This window comes from Epinephelus lanceolatus, chromosome 21, assembly GCF_041903045.1.
Source record: "Epinephelus lanceolatus isolate andai-2023 chromosome 21, ASM4190304v1, whole genome shotgun sequence".
NCBI classification, from domain to species: Eukaryota; Metazoa; Chordata; class Actinopteri; order Perciformes; family Serranidae; genus Epinephelus; species Epinephelus lanceolatus.
This window is the reverse complement of record NC_135754.1, coordinates 17,007,377-17,027,303: the sequence shown is the minus strand read 5'-3', so window position 1 is coordinate 17,027,303 and position 19,927 is coordinate 17,007,377. Positions and strand designations below refer to the sequence as shown.

The 19,927-nt window shown below is 44.0% G+C and overlaps 1 protein-coding gene across 2 annotated transcripts in view; it reads left to right on the top strand.

Moving 5' to 3' along the window:
- rhbdl1 (rhomboid, veinlet-like 1 (Drosophila)) overlaps window positions 1-19,927 on the top strand; it is a 63,877-nt gene that overhangs the window by 7,512 nt on the left and 36,438 nt on the right. Inside the window, exons 1-2 of one of the 2 annotated variants that reach the window (XM_033610615.2) lie at window positions 8,253-8,741; window positions 16,482-16,640. In XM_033610615.2, the coding sequence (XP_033466506.1) occupies window positions 8,703-8,741; window positions 16,482-16,640 (198 nt within the window). In that variant the 5' untranslated portion in view covers window positions 8,253-8,702. Of the gene's footprint in view, window positions 1-8,252; window positions 8,742-16,481; window positions 16,641-19,927 lie in introns of those variants that run through there. The other variant, XM_078163441.1, reaches the window with a different exon arrangement.

The following is a 19,927-nucleotide window of genomic DNA, read 5'->3' as shown; positions in this document are numbered from 1 at the left end:
GATACATTAATGTTCAAGAATGCTGCATTTAGCCCCAATCCTGACTTTAACCCTCTCCCCTTTAATACATGAAGACTTAGGTAGAGTACATGAGTAACATAAGCTGCTTCAACAGGCTGCCACTAAACCAGAGCCATATATTATGTTTTAAAATTAAACCATAAACTGTCTTTAGTCTTTTACACACAATGAGAATGACTATTTCATGAACAAACTTTTCTTTCTTCCACTTGGTCTTCTGTGACTTTGGCAAAACTGTACACTTAAAACAATGATTGAAATGGATTTTATGGCTCTTGTGCTCTCTTTATACTTTAATGAGGAAGCCATCTGTATTTTTTTCCTCCTTTCGTATAGTGTGTAGCTGACTAAAGTAAGAAGCCAAGCAGGCAAACATTCTTTGTTTAAGTGTTATTAATGTAGCCTGTACTGTAAAACTATATTATTTTTGTTGTGTATTAGTGTGCTGTCATCAGTGAGCTCCTATTTACATGGGGTTACCCTCATTAATCAGTCCAAGTTGTTGTTTTGACTGCATGAAGTTACTGGATATCAAAGATAACAAATATGAAAAACAACATATAGACTTTTACAGCAAGTAATTCATCTCAATCCACACTTATAACCCTTTAGAAATGTCTGGCGGTGTATTTATCTGCGGAAACTCGACCCTCTGCCTGTTGTTTCTTGTTGTCTTATCGTTTTCTGTGTTTGGAACGTTCATGGCTGTGTACCCCCACGGTGATCAGGTGAGGTTTGGGCTTTGTAAAAAGATAGTGACCAAGTGCCAGACTGTAAGCAGCATCCAAGAGACAGCACAGAAAAATGCAAATATAGTGAGGTTTAACACCAAGTAAGAGTGAATCTGGGGTTGGCTTTTACCTTCCCTTTTGCTGGCGAGCATGTTTACAAAAGAAACCGACAATCCTGCATAGTATACCTTTAAGTTGTTAATTCATATAAGATGATGCTGTCTATTTGTCTCACATAGATACTTAATGTTACTATTTAAGGTTACCAGTATTATCAGGATTACACATTATCTTTATGTAATAATTATTTTCAGGGTTAAATGACAAATTAGTACACTGAATGCTTTTTTTTGTGTGTTAATTATGTTTATTTCAGGACTACATACATGCTTAGTCCTATACTGCTTTATGCATAACTTACTTGGACAAACGCTGTCAGAGTGGTAACAAGATAACAGTGGAACATTAGTACAGATGAACATTAAAGGGCCTGTACACTAATTTTTAAATGTTATTCCTGTGGTCTAAGACAGTCCAGAAAATAAGTAAACATGAACATCTCTTTCCCAAATCCAGAAATTAGAATGCTAAAACTCAAATATAGATTTGATGTCATAGGATCTGAAGTCTGGAGCTGCTCCACTGACAGTGAATTGGGAAAGATGTTCTAGATGACACTGAGAGCACCCAGGGGAATGTTTTGAGTACATGTGTACATTTTCTGTTATAGGACTGAGAACACTAAAATAGAATGAAGCTCATTTGGGTGTAAGATAGGAAACAAACATTCTGTAGATCAACAAAATCAGACTCCAATTTTTGTCTATAGAGTAACTCCAGACTTGATACCCTTTGACATTACGAGTTTGGGACTTGCTTGTCTGGTTTCTGGCATTGAAAGAGAGCAGCTTATGTTTAAAAAAATTCATTGAACTTTACCAGGCTGTGGAAATAACATTTGAATTCTTAATTTAGGTGGTGTTTCCCTTTAAAGAGATGAAACTGTAAGCACATTTGCCAAATTTCTAAGAGCAGGTATTCTGCCCCAAGTCCCTCTGATCTGAGTTGCTTTCACCAACAGAGGGCAGTAGCAGCTTAAATACAAGTAATTGATTGTTCTATTTGCAATTCATATAATCTTAGACTTGGCTTAAATGTAATTAGTGCTGTTACACAAACAGGATAGATAATTGTCATACAGGTATATAAGATAGTGATGAAAGTGGAAACTGTACAGTAAATGTAGGCAGGAAAGACGCTGAGCTATTTTGTTGATATGTGTCGTATCTTAAACACGATCTTTGTAAAAGTACGGGAGTATTAAGTTGTGGTTATTTCAGGTTAACTCAGGTGGGACATCGTATCCTTGGATACTCTGCCGTTTGTTTACGTGCATGGCGACAAACAGGACTGCCCTCATTTTAGGATGCAACTGCAGCTTTAGACACCAGAGGTCTCTCCAAACTCAAACCTCAGTGCTGTGACTCCCAAACCTCCCCATCACAAGAAGCTGCTTAGAAAGCCTGTGCTCAACTCAAACACAAGTGGCACTGTGACACTATAATGTCAAAAATAGTGACTGATGTTTTGGAGGCAGACCTGTCCCAGTGCAAGATGTTAATATTGCAGAGCTGGGGCTGAAAGTTCGGCTCTCCTATGAGTTCAAATCACGGCAGTTTTACAGAAATGCTAATACACCGCTTGTTCTTTTTCACTTTCCCTCTCTCCACTCAATTCTCTCCCCTTTTCAACCTCCTTCCTCTTACTCTCTGCTTCCCCTTCCTCGCTTCCTCCGTTTCATGTCCCCAAGAGATCTTCTAAGTGGAGCAGTTTGGACTAAAACTATGTCATTCAGTGACCTGATTCATTTTCCTGCCGTTCTTCATCATGCGGGTGATTCCCTCTATTGCACAATCACTACTGCTCGCTGTTTGGCAGCTTGGGTGTGAAGCGCCATCTATTTTAATTCACATGATTGGTTGGGGCCAACAGGTTTCCAGAAATTCCCCAGAACAACTTGTCTTCTTAATTGATAAAAGATTAGGTCTGCTATGAGAACAAAAGAGCAGCACTGTAATGCTGTGATCCTGCACAATGACAACACGCTGAGCAGTAATTGTATTTTGCAGAAAAGCAGCAGTCTTTGTGAGCGCTATCGTCCCTTGACCTCACAACTTGTGGTCAGGTCTTGTGGTTGAAGTTTAATTCCCTCTGCTGTCGAGCTTTCAGACAAGCTCTTCTCCTTTAATTGTGCAAACTAAAACTTATTCATTTTCTTTTCTTGCTTAATGTTTTTTAGAGTGCTCAATGGCTGGAGTGTTTCCCAGCTTACACAGGACAGCTCTTCACTTCACTTGGATGTCCACTCAGAGACATCCTGAGATACCTGTGTGGCTGTTTCCCATTGGTCCATTTCGACAACCAGTTTAATCAAGCTTTCATTAGGTAATTTCTGGTTATTGCTTTCTGAAGCACAATTTATATTCCTCTGGACCTAGCAGAGAGAATTCACTTAGTCAGGCAGTGAGTTGTTTGTTGAATATAAGCTTCGGCAAGGTACATAAAAGCAAAGCATATTTTCTTGCAGCAGTATATGGGCTCACAAGATTATTTATGCTTTTAAATCAAACAGACTCTTTACATAGTTATACAAGGGCCAAAAAAACACTAAAGTGTCAACATCAAGATTGTAAAAAAACACCTAAACGCTGCTCTTCAGAAATGCCTTTACGTCTGCCCTCCTCAACTCTCAGTGGTATGGTCTCAGCTCGTTTTAATTCAACGCACACAGACCTTTGCCTTCTGTATAATATGTAAAGTACATTTGTTGCTTTAAAATTAGTTCAGTTGTTGTCCAAGGCATGCGTACATTTAATAGCACAGTATCTGCATCTAAAAAGAATCTGTGTGAATTCAGATTAAATGCTAGAGAGTGTATAAATCCAGACTTAATCCATGTTGATTTTAAGGCTGGAATGCAGGACTTTTGTCTTCCCCATCTGGCAGTGAGAGTAATTGCACAAACACTGTTGACGCATGCTTATTAGGTATGCTTGCAGGTGAGCGTAACGTGTCTCCCCCACCCCCAGGAGCACTTTCTTCAAGTCTTCCATGCAAATATTTTGACCTTTATCCTTCCTCTGAACAGAGGAAAGAAAGAAGGAAGAGGAAAGAAAGTTTCTTTTTTCATCTGCAGCATCCACTCTAGAAACTTTTCTTGGGTTTTATGTAGGATTTTTGCTTCCACCATACTCCTAGCTGCTGCTCTTTTGCTATGGTCTCTCCCCCTTCCTGTCCTGTTTAGCTCTGGCTGGATGTTGTAAAATGCATCACTTTGGTGCATCAGCATGGGAGAAGTTGTCACAGACACAAAATAGAGAGAGCTTTCCCTGGCGGCAATAGGTTTAAGCATTTTGTGACTATGAACCTCTTGGGAAGGATTGAATGTAACAGGGCAGGCAATCATTTGTATGTAAAAGTCCTGGTTGCCATACTGTATATTTAAAGAACTACTGTGAAACAAACATTTGACAGCTAGCCATGTAGCTCCCAGATCTTATAAAGAAAGTTTTGGTGCAACAAAATTGTATGATGAACAGTGATTTGATCCTGGTGTAAAATTAAGTTTGCAACACATTCTCCAAGTTGGAGGAGCTTATTGTGCGCATAGACAAATCCCTACAGTCTGCATACACACACAAGTATGTGGTAGACATAAGGCGACTGCTGTATAAATGAGGGTACATGCACCCCTCATGCTAAAACCCCGGCAAAGCCCACGTATAATGAAGACACACTGATTTTGGACCTTTAAGGCATGCATTTATAGCTCCTTACCATCCGTTTCGCTGACAGAAACACAACTATCCACACACAGACACCGATAAATAAACACCTGCCTTATGGACCTCGAGGTCATTAAGCTGGTGAGGAAGAGCGCAGACTGGCGGTCTAATTAATGCGCCTTTCTGCCTCCCTGAAAGACCTTGTTATTCTCTCCCCGCTCTCGCACAGAGGCTAGACCAGAGTGTTTTGTCTGCTGCTCTCAGGCCTTGTTAAAGAGGAGCAGGCTGCCTGGGTTCGTCCTGCCGTCTGCATCCATCCACCAGGGGTGAATAGAACATGAAGGGTTTAGTCAGGCTCAAGGGAGACTATTCAGTTGGGGATGCTTCGGGCAGCAGAGACCGTATTTCACTGGAGGCTTATCTCGCTCTGTCAGTCATCTGGATAATGTCACTTGGTGGCAGTTTAATGGAAACAATGATACTGGATACTGGCATGACCCGTGGTGGGGCTGTGAGCCCAGTTGGCATCTTGTTCATATATTTGGGAATGTTGTGTACCTGGGTCTGTAGTGCCATTTTTGCTCCATTGACACCCATTTTCTTTTGCTGGTGTGTGATTGAATAGTGCTGCATGTATATTGGCTTTCTTTATAATGGAGCCAAGGCTGTGTTGTGCTGATGTTACTCATGCAGCGCATATGCTGTCATAATAAATTTACCCTCAGTTTTCTAACATATGGTAGAGCCTGGGTGTTTCTTCTTAAAAGGAATACCTCACCCACAAAATGATCATTTTTATATCAATTACTCACCCCATGTTACATTAGATCATAAAGAGTTTTTCTCACAAGCATTCACAGTGAACAAAGAATCCAAAAACTGAGAAAATTATTAAAGAACTGGAGTAAATGGGGCTGCGTTTTACAAACTTGCAAACTCTCACACAACTCATGCAGCATAATCCACACAGCCCCTTTTATGCTGCCTGTTCAAGGCAGGAAGGTCACACCATTATTCTGCCTCACTGTTCTGTATAAAGGGTACAGTTGCAGAATGAGTGCGACAGAGGTGTCTGGCTTTTAAGATGGCAGCGAAGGTAGTAACTACAAGGTGTTTTGACGACGTGTTATGTGTGCGACCCATCACTGGGAGATTCAAAAGGCCACTAGCAGCAGTTAGCAGCTAAGGAAAAGAAGAAGAACAGCAACCAAATATGCCTGCATATTGAGAAGACAATGAGGTCCAGGAGCTCTTTACCCTTTGAGCAGAGGACAGGGTTAACCGCCATATAATAGGGACAGTTAAAGATTTCTTTTGGCATGTTATGTCATGGTTATTGTTTCGAAACCGCTGCCCGATGCATATGTTATAGGTCACACTAGAGGCTGACGCTGTTGTGTTACATGTCACGCCTGTCATGCCTGTCGGGCTTCCGGTAGCTGGCATGCTATGTGAAATTACACCCTGGGGTGGCATTATGCCGCCATTGTTTGGTTGTTTAAAAAAGAAAAGCCAGCAAAATGAAGAGGCCCAGTCGCAGGGTCTCTGTGTAAAAAGTGCTCAAGTCTCATTTACATATGCTCAGCACTTCCCAAACATATAGATTTTTACCAAATGCATGTGTCTGGGAAGTAATGAGAATGCACGTAAATTTGCTGTGAGTTCAAACGCATACATTTGCCCATGCGCACTACGGGCGGATGATTTGAATAGCAAGGTTTTGGTGAAAATGCTTGTGTTTGTGCATGAGTAATCTGAGAGTTTGTAAAGAGATGCTTTGATATAGTTTTGCAGTTGTTAAACGCAGCCCCCTTTCACTTCAATTCATCAAAAAATGTTCAGTTCTTTGTACCCTGTGAAGACATATGAGAAAAGTTTTCTTGATGAATTCAAGGTAACACAGGGGTTATTTTGTGGATGAAGTATTCCTTTGAGAGGATTTTCTGCTTTATTTTCTTACTGCACTGATTTTTTTTTTTAGTTCATGGTACTTGTCTATCATTGTTTGATGGGAGTACTTTGAGGTTACCAAGGCAACAGTTGAATCCAGTTTCATTTTGGCTGCTCTTTCAATCTGTCTCACTTATGGCAGTTTGTAAATCCTCCAGCAGTGACCTTATAATTAGATTTGTCTTATTCATGCTCACAACTACAGAGTATTGGAGACAAATTAATTCCGAACGTTGATTAGTAGTTGAACAAAGAACCCTGTGGAGTGACTATAGTGCTTTCGCGCAGAGAAGGGAATCCTGACGTTGCTATAGACTTGGACGCTCATTGTTAAGGTTTTGTTTAAACAAAAGCGTGTCAGATGGACATAGTGGAAGGTGACAAAGGGAAAGTCTGGGAGCTCTGCCATGTTCAGTGTGGCCTTGGCACAATCCATTAGGACAAATACAGCAGTTACTCGTGGCTTCATATAGTCAGCAGCTTCGGTCTGAGCCAATAAAGCACAAGACACATTGCTGTAATGAGTAGGTCCAGATATTTTAAAAATGTTTCTCACATTAAGAAGGATTTATAAGCCTTTCTGCCTGTAAGAAAATGAACGTTCAAACATCTGGTGCAATCGTGGTACTTAAACAGACAGAGGCACTGTTTGTCACCAAGCCAGAGGCTGAGTTACATTGTTGGCGGTAAATCTCACAGTGCAGAGGACGAGAAACACCCTCTGCTTCAACCACAATGTAAGCTGAAGTCGCCATCAGGTCACAACCCGGATGACTTCTCCAGCTACAAACAGCTCTGGTGCATTTAAGGCCCTTTCACATTTTTTATGAGTTAAGATTTACGTCCCCCTCGCCGCTTCCTCCCCCTCATCGCCTTTGTCCTGAGGAGGAGGGGTCACTGCGGTTCTGTGCAGAAAGAAAACATCTTTTGGAGGGGATTTCAATAAAATCAAGCACAGCCACTGCTGGCCGCCCACATGAGCAGTAACAAGTTCCTTTTCATCATTATGTATGTTCTGACCTTATTGCTCTGCTCCCTGCATGCCGGTCTCTGTATTATGCATCAGATTAACATAAAAAGAGCCTTTGTTCCGGAATTACTTATAATGAAGTATTGTATTGAGCATTGTGGTCTTGTGTTATTGCCGTCGTGGTGTTCATTTGAGCTCATTGGAGGATCAGTGAGCCATCCAAACAGTCTAATTCAATTTTGTGTTAGTGCATGTGTGTTGGGGGTGGGAGTTTGCTTGATTGTGCAGCAGTGCATACAATGTGCTAATGTGACAGTGCTTATAATTAGCACAGAGATGTAAAGGGTTGCAGAGCAGTCTACAGTTTTCTCTGGGGGCTATCAGTGCATTTTGATACTGTGAGTAGTTTCATATTGTATCCAATGCCATTCTTCATCTTTGTCTTCTGTAGCCCTAAAATGAACACAATCATCACATGGTTTGGATTTCACCATATGCCCGTGTATTAGTAGCTTGTTTACAGTGTGTGGGTTTGTGTGTGTATGCCTGTCAGTAACAGACCAGACATGTGTGTGGGGGGTGTCTGTGCCAGTAGTAAGCGCAAAGCCGCAGTGGAGCCCATCCCCTGCTCCCTCCCTGAGACACCTTACTTGTAGTGAGGAGAGGAGCCGCATCCCATGGCCACTCCTTCCCCATCTCCAATTGGAAGAGAGAGGCCACCTCCCTCCCCTGCCTCATTGGTATGCAGGCGGCGCAGTGTGTGTATGAGGAGAGGGGAGAGAGAGAGGTAGCAGTCAGTGCAATGGGATAGAGGAGAGCGAGGAGGAGGAGGAGGAGAGAGTGAATGAGAGCTGCTGGATCTGCCTTGCCTGCGTGCCTGCCTGCCTGTCGTCTGCTGAAGCTGGGTTTACCGCCACGCCACGCTGCACTGGCACAGAGCAGAGTCACGGCCCATTTGCACCACCGTCCACACACTCAGCACCAACACGGAGCCACACAGCACCGGTCCTCACTCCACCAGCAAAGACAACCAGGGACAGAGCTCACCGGGCTTTCTCCATCATCAAGGGGGGGACGCAGCAGCAACGAAAGGGGCCTGACGCTACAATTTAGGCACCAGCTGCTACCTCAACCAAATCCCCCTCCACCTTATCCCATCCTTACCAACACCACCACCACCACTCCTCTCTTGCTCCTCCCTATGCCCTTGTCCTCGGCGGCTCCTCTCACCTCCCTGGCCAGTATATGGATAGAAGCTCCCTGTTTCAGCTCATACAAGAGCAGGTAAGCGAGTGAGCAGGCAGCGGCAGAGGTTTCTATGGTTACGGGCTCCTGGCCACCTCGCCGTCTATCCAGGGATTGAGACGTGGAGGCTGGGGGTGAGAGCTGATGTTAGGATTGATAGCAGGGGCTGTTTGCACAGGCAAAATGAGAGCGTGAGACAACACGACGGACGCAAGCATCATGGAGCCATGTGGGCCCAGAGAATGTGAGGTCAGATCATGAGCCACAGCAGGGGGGGGTGGGGGGGGGGGGTTGGAGGCATCATGTCATGGTTTATGGGAAGGAGGGAGGGAGGAAGGGGTGTGTGTGTGCAAATAGAGGGATGGATATGCTGTATGAATGGATGTATAGATGGATTAATTGGAGCATTCTGCACATGAGGAATGACGCAAAAATCACAAGATAATGGTCGATTACAGATGCTGCATTAGCGTTTGCAGCAATCATGCTGCATGTGCATGGATCTGTGTGTCTGTACCTGTGCATGCTTTTCCTTGTGCTCATCCTTTTTCTTTTTTCTGTGTTTACCACATCCCCAATCTTACCATCTCAGGGTCACAAGAACATAAGATTGTAAGATTATTCAGCATTATCATTTCCAAGGGTCGAGCAAGGAGGCAGCTCCTGTGAAGTCCAGGTCAGGGTTTTCTTCCAGAATGGAAGCTGTTATTTGGCTTTAAACTTTTCTTTCTTCTTTTTTATCCCTGCTGTTAAAAACACAGTGTCAGTTGCCATATTTAGGCCAGTGAAAAATGTTTCTCTTGACATCTGGTTTCCTGGAATCCTCTACCCAAACTGCTGTTTTTCTGTCCAACCAGATTCATGTTTGAGTTGGTGTGGTCTACCATCTCCAGAATTAACAAGCCAATATGGATTCGAAGGCAGAAAGCAATGTCTATATTTGGCTAGTGCTTCCTAAGGACATATGTGATTGTGTGTGTGTGGGTATCTCCGGCTTTAGTTTATGTTTTGCATGTCTAAGCTGTATAACGTGTCTCGTGTTCTTGATGATGAACCAGGGTTTTGGCTGATTGACAGACAGATTGGGCAATCATTCCATCCAAGAGGGAGGAATCAATTATCTGCTGCAGGGTTTAGGGGTCGCAAGTGGCCCATCAGCAACACATTGATCAGCACGCTTAGGAGCCTTGGGGAGAAGTCTGTGTGTGTCTATGATATTGTGCACGGCTGCATTTTTATGAATGTGTGTGTGTGTTTTTATAACAAGTTGAGGAAGCCCGTGTGGGTTGAGTGAGAAGATGCTCTGTGGCCACACTGGTGAGTCACGTACTGTATAAGCACTTCAGTGATAACAACTACTTAGTAATACCTCAACAACACATATTCCTTCATAGACACATTTTAATGCGGTATCAAAGAGGCTGACTCATCTGTGTCAATATCCATTTTTCGATGTAGCAGGTCCTTGGGCTGGAGATGAAGCCAGCGCTCCCACACTGTAAATGGCTGGCTGTCGTATTGATTGTGAGGTTTACTCTGCTTGCGCCAGTGTGATCATATAGACAGTTTGCAAGGCCACAGAGCAGACTGCGGTCCTATTAAGCTCAAGTCTAGACCAAATCACTCACACTGGCTGACGACAGGGTTTTTCCACCTTTGGGACTCCGTGCAGCGGCCTTTGATTTGGAAAAGGTCTCTCTAATTAAACTAGAATGAAGTGAAATCTGCCAACAGCTTTTGGACTCTGAACAGGCGAGCTTGTTTTTAACAGAGCCTGCTGCCTGTCTAAATATTGGGCACTTTTTGCTCATCTTTATCCAGGAAAATGCCTCATTTTTTCGCAGCTCTGGCATCCAGATTGAAATAGTCACAGTCACTGGAGGCTCCCCACAACGACCAAAGTGTCCCGCAAGCCTCTAAGCAAATCCACAAGAGCACCTGGAGGTCAAGTGCTTTGCTTCAGGGCATCTTTGGTGTAGCCATTTGTAAAGAGAAAGGATTAATCTGCCTGTCTCTGCTTAGTTTTGCAGTGTCTAGATGTTAAACACACATCAGATGCTTAAGGCGCTAAACTTCAATGCTATTGGGGGTTTCCTGGAGAATTCCTACATCAGGATGTGTCGCCTCAAAAGAAAACTGGGCATGCTTAGTTTTCATGAGCACTGCAGGTTTTAAAAGGAGGGGATATTGCAGCCGTGTCACACAGAAACCACACGAAAATGCTGCAGGGAGAGAGAAGGAGAAAGCAACAGTGGCAAACATGAGTGAGTTTTTTATTAGTCTTTGTCTGCAGGAGGTTGCAATGCTGACTCTGGCTATTTCTGGCCTATGCAGGCTCACACATATGCTCATGATCAGAGCATGCACACACACACAGACGCAGTTTCTCTGATAGTCTCTCTATTGCAGTGCCACTGATAAGGCAACTTGATGGTCGGCAGCACTCAGCCACTAAAGCACGCTATCATTAGATGGTGAATATCTCCCCATGTGTCATTCAGTTCTTATCAGGCTTATTTATATCTCTCCCATAAGGACTTGGGGTTGTGAATGCTATTCTGACACATTTATGTCAAGTAGAGAGAATAAGACTCTTATACACTGTCCCCTTTCATCAGTCTTTGATGCTAATTTGCATTGAGCTGTATTTGAGAATGCCTGTGGCTGTTTGCACTGTGTTTAAACGCCAGGAAATGTAGTTAGATGATTGTTTGCATCAAGAAAAATCTCTACAGTAGTCTCCACTTGAGGAGAAAGTGGTTCAGATCTTTACGGCCGTCACATTTCAGTGCCACAGTGGTAAAATTTGAGCATAATGATGGCAACAGCAGGGCAGAATGGGCATTGTGATAATTACAGAGTCAGTGGCCCAGTTGTTGGTGAACACCAGTGAGTCCTGAGGGCAGCAGAGACAAATCAAAAGGGTTTTATCTGATGTCATGCAAATATGCTCTGCCCTGTAAATGCCACTGCCCTCCGCAGATACACAGCCCTGTTCGAGCTTGACAGTCTTGTTCAGAGACCAAAGTAGTCTGTAGTATTGGCTCGGTGCCACAGGGTTAGTCAGTGGGAACCATACCAGTGCTGGTGCTGCATTCCCGCCTTGTGGAGGCTGTAATCGCCATCTTCCAAAGAGTAGCCAAGATTTAACAACTAGAATCAACCTTTCAAGCTCCTTAGACATCGGATAATGTATTATAAAAAGGGTAGGTGTGCTAAGTTGGTGCTCAGCTTACACCTTCTCAGTCTGCATTGGGGTTTTTTTCACTGAGCTATATTTGTTCAGATTAATTACCTTTACCAGAGAAGCAAGAAGAACTCACACCTAAAATAAGACAAAACATTCTGGTTCAAAACAACCGTGTTGGTGGATACGTAGGAGTAGAGAGGCAAACCACACACACAATTCTTTGGGGTGAATGCCATAAATTACACTCATTTTGAGAAAATGTGAACGCTAAATGGAAGAAATTGATCATTTCTGACACAGTGAAAAATGCCTAATTGGTAAAAGGATTTTAAGAAGCTGGATATGTATACGCCCTTCTTTGATAGTGGACACCTGTAACCATGGCTGTCTCGTTTCTGTTTTCCCTTTTTGATTTTCTATCTGTGCCCCTGTGGAACAGACTGATAAGTCAGTCTCGGGCTGGGGTCAGTTGGAGTGTTGCTGCGGTGGAGGTAATAGAGGTCTCGGGGGTTAACACCGAGATCATTCCCCTGCAGTGAGCATTCCACTTGTCTTTGCCCTCCTCCTCCTCCTCCTCCTCCTCCTCCTCCTCGTGCTCGTGTATACATTTTCATCCCTAGTCTTGTCCATCTCCTCCCACTTGCTCTTGAGCCAGCACCTCCTCCACCTCGCATCCATAATCTCCCGCCCCGCCTCCCTTTGCATCTGAACCCTTCCTTCGTCTTATTACCACCTCATTCTTGCCTCATCGCTCTCTTTCTATCCATCTTTATTCTGTTTTTCCTTCAACTCTGCACCCTTCCCTCCTAAAATCCCCCCCCCCCCCCCCCTTTTGTGCCTTTCCTTTGCCTTTTCGAACACCAATATGTTGGGGGGGGGGGGGGGGGGAATGCAAGAAAGGGATGACACACAGGCGACTGGTAACCATGGCAACGCATGCAGCTTGTCAAAGTGTCGCCCTCACCAGTGTTGGATCGCTTCAATAACTGCTTCCCTCTCAGCGCTTTTCCCTCCTTCTTCCAACCCTTTCTTCTCTCCTTCTCTCCCCCCTTGTTCATGCGCGTCACCAGCTTGCCCCAAAAAAAAAAGAAAAAAAAAAACGCTCTTCTTGCCAACACTCATTCATCTCAGCGTACCTCATCTTGCTAATTGATAACCCTAATTGGCTACAAGAACCAATCCTCCACCTCCTTGTATCCTCAGCAGACAGTCTCCCCTGTGTAACGTTCTTTCTGAATAAGGTCAGACTGCGAAGGGAATAGGATCTGTGCAGTGTGACAGCTCAGCATCAACACTTGGTTTGCGTAAATGTGCACAACCATATACAGTGTGCCTCTGTGTCTGTGCTGCCGCTGTATGTGTAGTGATGTGCTGACATATGGAGGCTGACAGTAATCAGACGTCCCCAGTGTGGCTCTCTGTTCCCCCTGTCAGCCTGGGCTGAGCCAGGAGCACATTAGAATCTGATCTATCTCCCCTCTGTGGCAAGTGGATGCAGAGCACTGGAGTGTGTCACAGCCCTCTTACAGGAAAGAGAAGAAGAGCCAGACTGCTGGGTTAGGCAGATGCACGGAATAACAGACAGCGGCGAGGCGTTTTTATTCTCTGTGCGTCCTTGTTTCATTTCATGCTGCCTCTGTTCTTCTCGTCCGTCTTCTCGCACCTTCTCCTCCATCTGCCCGTTCCTTTAACTTCATCATTTTTCATTTCTTTCATTTCATCTACCGACCAACCACCCTAATCTCTTTCCCACTTTCCACCTCTACCCTCTCTGCTGTCTTTTATTTTGTACTTTCTCTTCCCCTGCCCGTATTCCCCATATGTCATCCCGGTGCCCAACACATCACAAATGCTGGCCGTATCCACACCATTTTTGCTCAGTGAGCCTCAAGGGGAGAACGGGCCGTGTTTTAACAAACGTCCGTGGAACACACAGTTAAGGGGATTATCTAAAAATAGACCTGGGCCCGTTTTCTTCCCCATCTCGGTTCATTTTTGTTCACAAATTTGCTTTTATGTGCGTTGCAGCTGCCTTGACACTGCTGGCTGTCAGGAGCTGAGCGTTGAGACAATGTGTGAGAGACATTGACCATGGGGGAGACTGTCAAGTATTGCATGGATTTTGCCCTTCATGTGTAAACAGAACTCACTTAAAGCTCCAGTGTGTAGGATTTAGGAGGATATATTGGCAGAAATGAAGTATGTATATATATTTATTTTTTAAGTGTATAATCACCTACAAATAAGACATTTTGTTACCTTAGACTGAGACATTTATTTCTACAAAGGGAGCAGGTCTGCCATGTTTCTACAGTAGCCCGGATCAGACAAACCAGACAAGACCATTCACATTTTCGTAAATGTGGTCAGTCTTGTGCGATGACTAGAATTGGAAATAAGCTTCTAACGAGAAACTGCTTTATTCAGTGTTTTTACTGGTTTAAATCACTGGGTCCATTTGTTTTTGAAAGGAAGAGACCTCCACAGATAACTTGCCTCTCATTGAAAACCTCTTAAACATCTGGATCTTCAGTTATCACAGAAAGCAGGTGAGCTAACATTAGCATTTTTAGCTTGCCGCCTGTCTCCTACATGCTGAACAGTGGAGAAACACTCATTTCTAACATGAAATTGCTTTTTTCAGTGTTTTTACCAGTTTTAATCTCATGGTCTGTTTGTTTTAAAGAGAAACAGACCTCTGTGTATAATTTGGCTCCTGCTAAAACCCCCCTGAACAGCAATCATTGAAGGAATCCTAACCATGAGAAGTTTCAGCTGGTTGCAATCTGCAATCCTCACAGCTAGATGCCACTGAATCCTCCTGAATCTTACACACTGCTCCTTTAAACAATGCACATGACGTGAAGAGTGTAATCAGTAAATGCCCTAGAGACAACAATGTCTGTGTGTGTACAAAAACTTGATTAATATTGGTTACAAATGTTTTTTTTATGCTCTTGAGTCATGCTGGTGTATTTAGAGTATTGTTAAAGTATTACAGCTACCAAAATCCCTTCACTACATCAACCAGCAGTGGGAAAACACTCATTCCGAGTCAAGCATCATCAAACCAACCCATTAGTTCGTGTCTCCACTGTGCTCTCCCAGGTGAATGAATACATAAGTTTTCAGGGGAGTAAAAAAACAGATTAATTGGATTAAAAGGGATGCTTGTGTTCAGCTACATGACTAAAACACCCTGGAAACAGTGCAGGGGGAAGCAGAGCATATACAGTAAACATGTTCAGAAGGAGATACACACACAAACACCAATGGATTCCTGGATTGATCCTCAGCTCCTCAGTTGAGCAGTAGAGCTTTAAGCTCTGAGACTCCCGCAGTAGGGACTGACACGGCGCAGCGTGGTTTAATGCCGCTCTCCTCATGCAACCGATGAATCGCCTTTGTCTAACCATGTCAGAGCAGGCCAGGTCCGGACTAAGGCGGCCTAGACAGGATTCATCTTCTGGACTCATGACATGGGCAACGATGATCCAGCACGACTGACTCCACACTGACGCAACATCTGAAAGCTCACTCCTCCCCGGGGCAACAAGAGGCTGTTGGTTTACTATCTGAAACCTAATGAGGCTGTGTTAGCATCCAGGAAACAGTAAAATGAGAAGCAGCAAGGGCTCTTCCCATGTGGTCTCTTTGTACTGCTCCAGTTTGTCCTCAGGCGCATTTTCACAAACACAATCAGATGTACTAAGGAGAGCTGGCATGAGAAATTAACGCTCCATTGCAGAGCAATTGAACGCATTTAAAAAGAGAAGGTGAGGGAAGAAAATCAAGTAATAAGTAGGTGAGGCTGCCGCCAAAAAAAAAACAAACCCACATTACATAAACCAAGCGTAGATACACACCCTATACTTTACAAGCCTTTTTTAAGCGGGCGCTATTTTAGACGACTACACTCAGCCATTTTTATGACACTCTCCCGCTTAAATCAATTACGAGGAGCAGCTCTGGCATACAGACATCAGCAGTAATAACCCATGGGGCTGTGGGTCTCAGTGAGTGAGTGGTGATTAAAAAAAACCCACAGTGACTGCAAGCTGCAAATGTGACCAAGGTCGGACTCGCACAGTCAAACGAAGCATCCACTCAGAAACAAAGACTGAAAAGTCAGCCTCATTTAATGCTGAGGGATTTTTCTCTCAGGAAAACTGCAGGTCACTGCGTATTAGAATGACATGTCTTCTCTCACAACAACAACAGCCATCCTGCTGTTTGCTTTGACAGACTGCTCCTATAATGAGGTTGAATGGGGCTTTTTCTGTAGGCAGGTCTTGTTCTTTCAAAGGCATCATACAGGCAACGCAGTTTAATTAATACTGGTGTCACCGTCAGAGCGTATGGCTTCAGCCGTGTAGCTCTCATTTGTCTTTATGAGTATCTGTTGTGTCTGTGTGTATACATCTCAGTTGTCTGTCTTACTGATGCATTCTCCCTAAGGGCACACTGACACTTCATCTCTGCTGTGCTGCTTATTATTAAGAAAAAAATCATGATGCATACCAGAAATAACATCTTCAATACATGTGTTATCAGCAATGTTTTTATCTGAGTAATCTGTTTTTTTCTAGCTGGACCCAGACAACACCGGTTTCATCGCTGTGGAGAACTTCACCAGCTTGGTGGAGCACCATGAACTGCAGCTGGACCCGTCCAAACTGGACATGCTGTTAGCCCTGGTCCAGAGCAATGAAGAGGGACAGGTGTGCTACCAGGAGCTCATTGAGCTGGTGAGTGGGAAACCAGATTGCACATACGCAGAGACAGATAGTAACACAGAGGGAGTCGCTGGAGGCATTCCATGCCCCACAGCAGAGACGCAAATTTCCACACATGCGCCCGCTTTTGTTGGATTTCAGAAAGGTTACAGAATTGATTCAGACAGAGCCGGCAAGCTCTGCAGTGGCAAAAATTGACTCAACCATTCAGGTCGTTGTCCTGCAAAAGGAGGATCAATCTTTCCAGTTAATGTGTCGGTAAATCCAGGCACTTAACCTCACAAGCCGTACGCAGAAATGTACTAGAAAACACCCACAACAAGCTGACAGAGACACGGTATTAAAGCCACGATATTTTATTTATCATAACCCACACAGTTAATATATTAAATACTGTAACAGCATCAAAATGGATACTGCGCAAGAATGTTTTATAAACTGATGTGAGAACAGTCTGTGTACTACTACATCCTCTTAATTACAGCTGCAGTTTTTGTCCTTTGCCTCTGCTTTGAATCAGCCCCGCTCCTTATTCTCTGCCTCTCCTTTTTCTTCATTCCCCGTCTCTTCACTTATCTGTGTTTACAACTGTGCTCCCATTAGAAATTCATGTAGAGTGGTTATATGTGAAAGGCTTATTCTCCGAGCACATAAATGAGCACCTGCCTTCTGATCATGGGCACAAGGTTTAAGCGCCAAGATTAATTTAGCGCAATGCAATTCCTGGCGTACTTTCATTTGCTTAAGTTCATTTCCTCCTCTCTTGCTTTGTCCTCTCTGTGTTTATCCGTCTCTGTCTTTTTTTATCTCTTTTCTTGTGTTGTGCCACCCACGGCTTGTAATGAAGGCCACATGAGGCCACTCAATTTGGAGCAGGTCCCATTTCTGAAGTCCATGCCACTACAGAGAAATCAGTGTAGAGGAGCTGCTCCCACAGTGCAGCCTCTCTTTTCACTTTCTTGGAAGTGTACAGCCATCTTTCTCTGCCATTTTTGAAGTGTTATTATTTTCTTTTTTTGATCCATCTCATTTTGGTGCATTCTCATCTTCAACCCTCCCTTCTTCAAACCAGTGTAATATTACCCCCCCTTTTTTGAACCTGCCTCCTTGAACCCTCAGATCTCATTTCCTTCTCTTTCATTCTACACTCCTGAGCATATGTTAGGTGTAAAAAAAAAACCCTGCCTCGCCTCCGAAAGCATCGGGGAGACACTTTTAAAATTGCCCATCAGCCAAATGCAAATTGCCTTCGATTAGCCCAGCACTGGTAGTAGCAGGCAGTAATCTGAGGTAATTTGAGAACGCCCAGCCTCACACAGTTATCGACCCCCAGGTCTGATTTTATAGATTTGTCTGATACACACACGTGAACGCACACAGGCCATATCCACGCCGTTGTGTGCCTGCATACGATTTGCATATATACAAACGCTTTCAAGCATTTTATTATTAATTAATGCAGCCACCCACTTCCTCTCTGTCTGTCTCGCTACTCCCCTCTCCCTGATATACACACAGTGTCTCAAACGCAGACAGACTCTCATTCATACACATGAGCACTGCCAGTACAGATTTGCTGACTAATTTAGAGGATATTCGAAATGTTGATGTGAATCTGGCCTCCCGCCGCGCAGCATGTGATGCGTGAACTCTGCAGGTTGGGATGAGCTCCAGGCTGCTGCTTGGAAAGTGCCGCATGTAGCATGACATTTTCAACCAGGTCATCAACAAATACCCCCGGCTTTCTTTCTCTCCTCACCTCCTTTCTCTCTGCTGCTCTCTGACTTTTATCATTTTCACCTAAATCTCTGTAGCTTCCTCTTTTTCTTTAGTCCCTCTCTTCCTTAGTTTTTGTCCGACCCTTCTCTTCCTCCTTCTAACATCTCTGTGTTTTAGGCAGATTTATAAGTAACCCTCCACAGTGTGTGACAGATGACAGTCGTGTTTTGATTTGGAAAGTTCAGTGCTGCCATTATATCGTAGCCAGTGCCTAAAGTGTGGTGTCTGTATTGATTTGTGGTCCGGCCTCGATTGAAGGTGGAACTCCCCTGCAGCATATTGAAATGGACGTGGCAAGAATGCGTGCGTGCTCAGTCTTTGCCTTTTTGGTGCTTTCAGCCCACAAGCTGTTGCAATGTCTCTCAGTTGCGTCTCTTAACGGGTGTGTTCGACATTTTTCTGATTTGTTGTTCTACATTCAGTCGGTGGAGCTGTGAATCTGTGCTGCTTCTCTCGACCTCAGTGGGTGTAAATGTGTTTGAATCGCACCGTTAGGCAACGGCTTGTGTGTGTGAGTGTGTGTGTGTGTGTGCGTGCGTGTGTGTGTGTGTGTGTGTGTGTGTGTGTGTGTGTGTGTGTGTGTGTGTGTGTGTGTGTAAGTACAAGACTCGTTCATGTTCGACCCATCTTTCATGCAGGGCGATCTTAGCCGGAGAACTCCATCAGTTCAGCCAGAGGGGTGAATAAGTAACGCTCTGCTAAAACCTCTCTTGGGGAACTGTACACACACACACACACACACTCATATTCACTCACATACACACACACTCATACACTCACCAAGAGTATAGGTCTGTATCTGACTACTATCCACATCAGCACAAAAAATCCCACACAGCAAGCCAACCAGCACACATTTTACACGCAGTGACACGTTTATGCACAATTACACTCAGAGATTTTGTCGATGCAGGAGGCTGGGAGACACCCGAGGTGGCAAAGTTCACACACAGCGGGGGCTTTGGGGGGGGGGGGCGATTCCGTGATAGACGAGCATCTGTTAATGGACTGAGGGTGAACCTGAAGTTGGATATATTCCTGTGTGTCTAACTGTGCGTATCGATTTCTTAAAAGAGAGACTTCCGATGCTATCATGTACCAGCTGTGTAACTGAAGAAGTGTGTCATTGTTTTCCTTCGGGTGGTAATTTGGCTAATGTTCGACAAAGATCCAAAATGGCTGCCATGGTTAATTAGAGGGCGGAGGGTGTATTTCAGAGATTATGGTGGGGGATTGTCTTTGTTCAGGTTGGAGGATTTGAAGACTGTTGTATTGTGCCGTATTTTTCTGCCCAAATGTTGCACCAACAATTTCTGTTCCCTCGGGAGGTATAGTCAGATCAAAGCTTACGTAATATGTTTTCAAATTTCCTGAGTTTTTTTTGTCACAATTGAAATGAAGCAGTATTGTAAGAAAGAGAGCACTTACAGGGAGCAGAAATTGAACTTCAGGCCCAGTCAGGAGACACTCTATAGCTGATATACAGTATTTTAAAGTTTTCCAGTCATTTGAAGTCACAT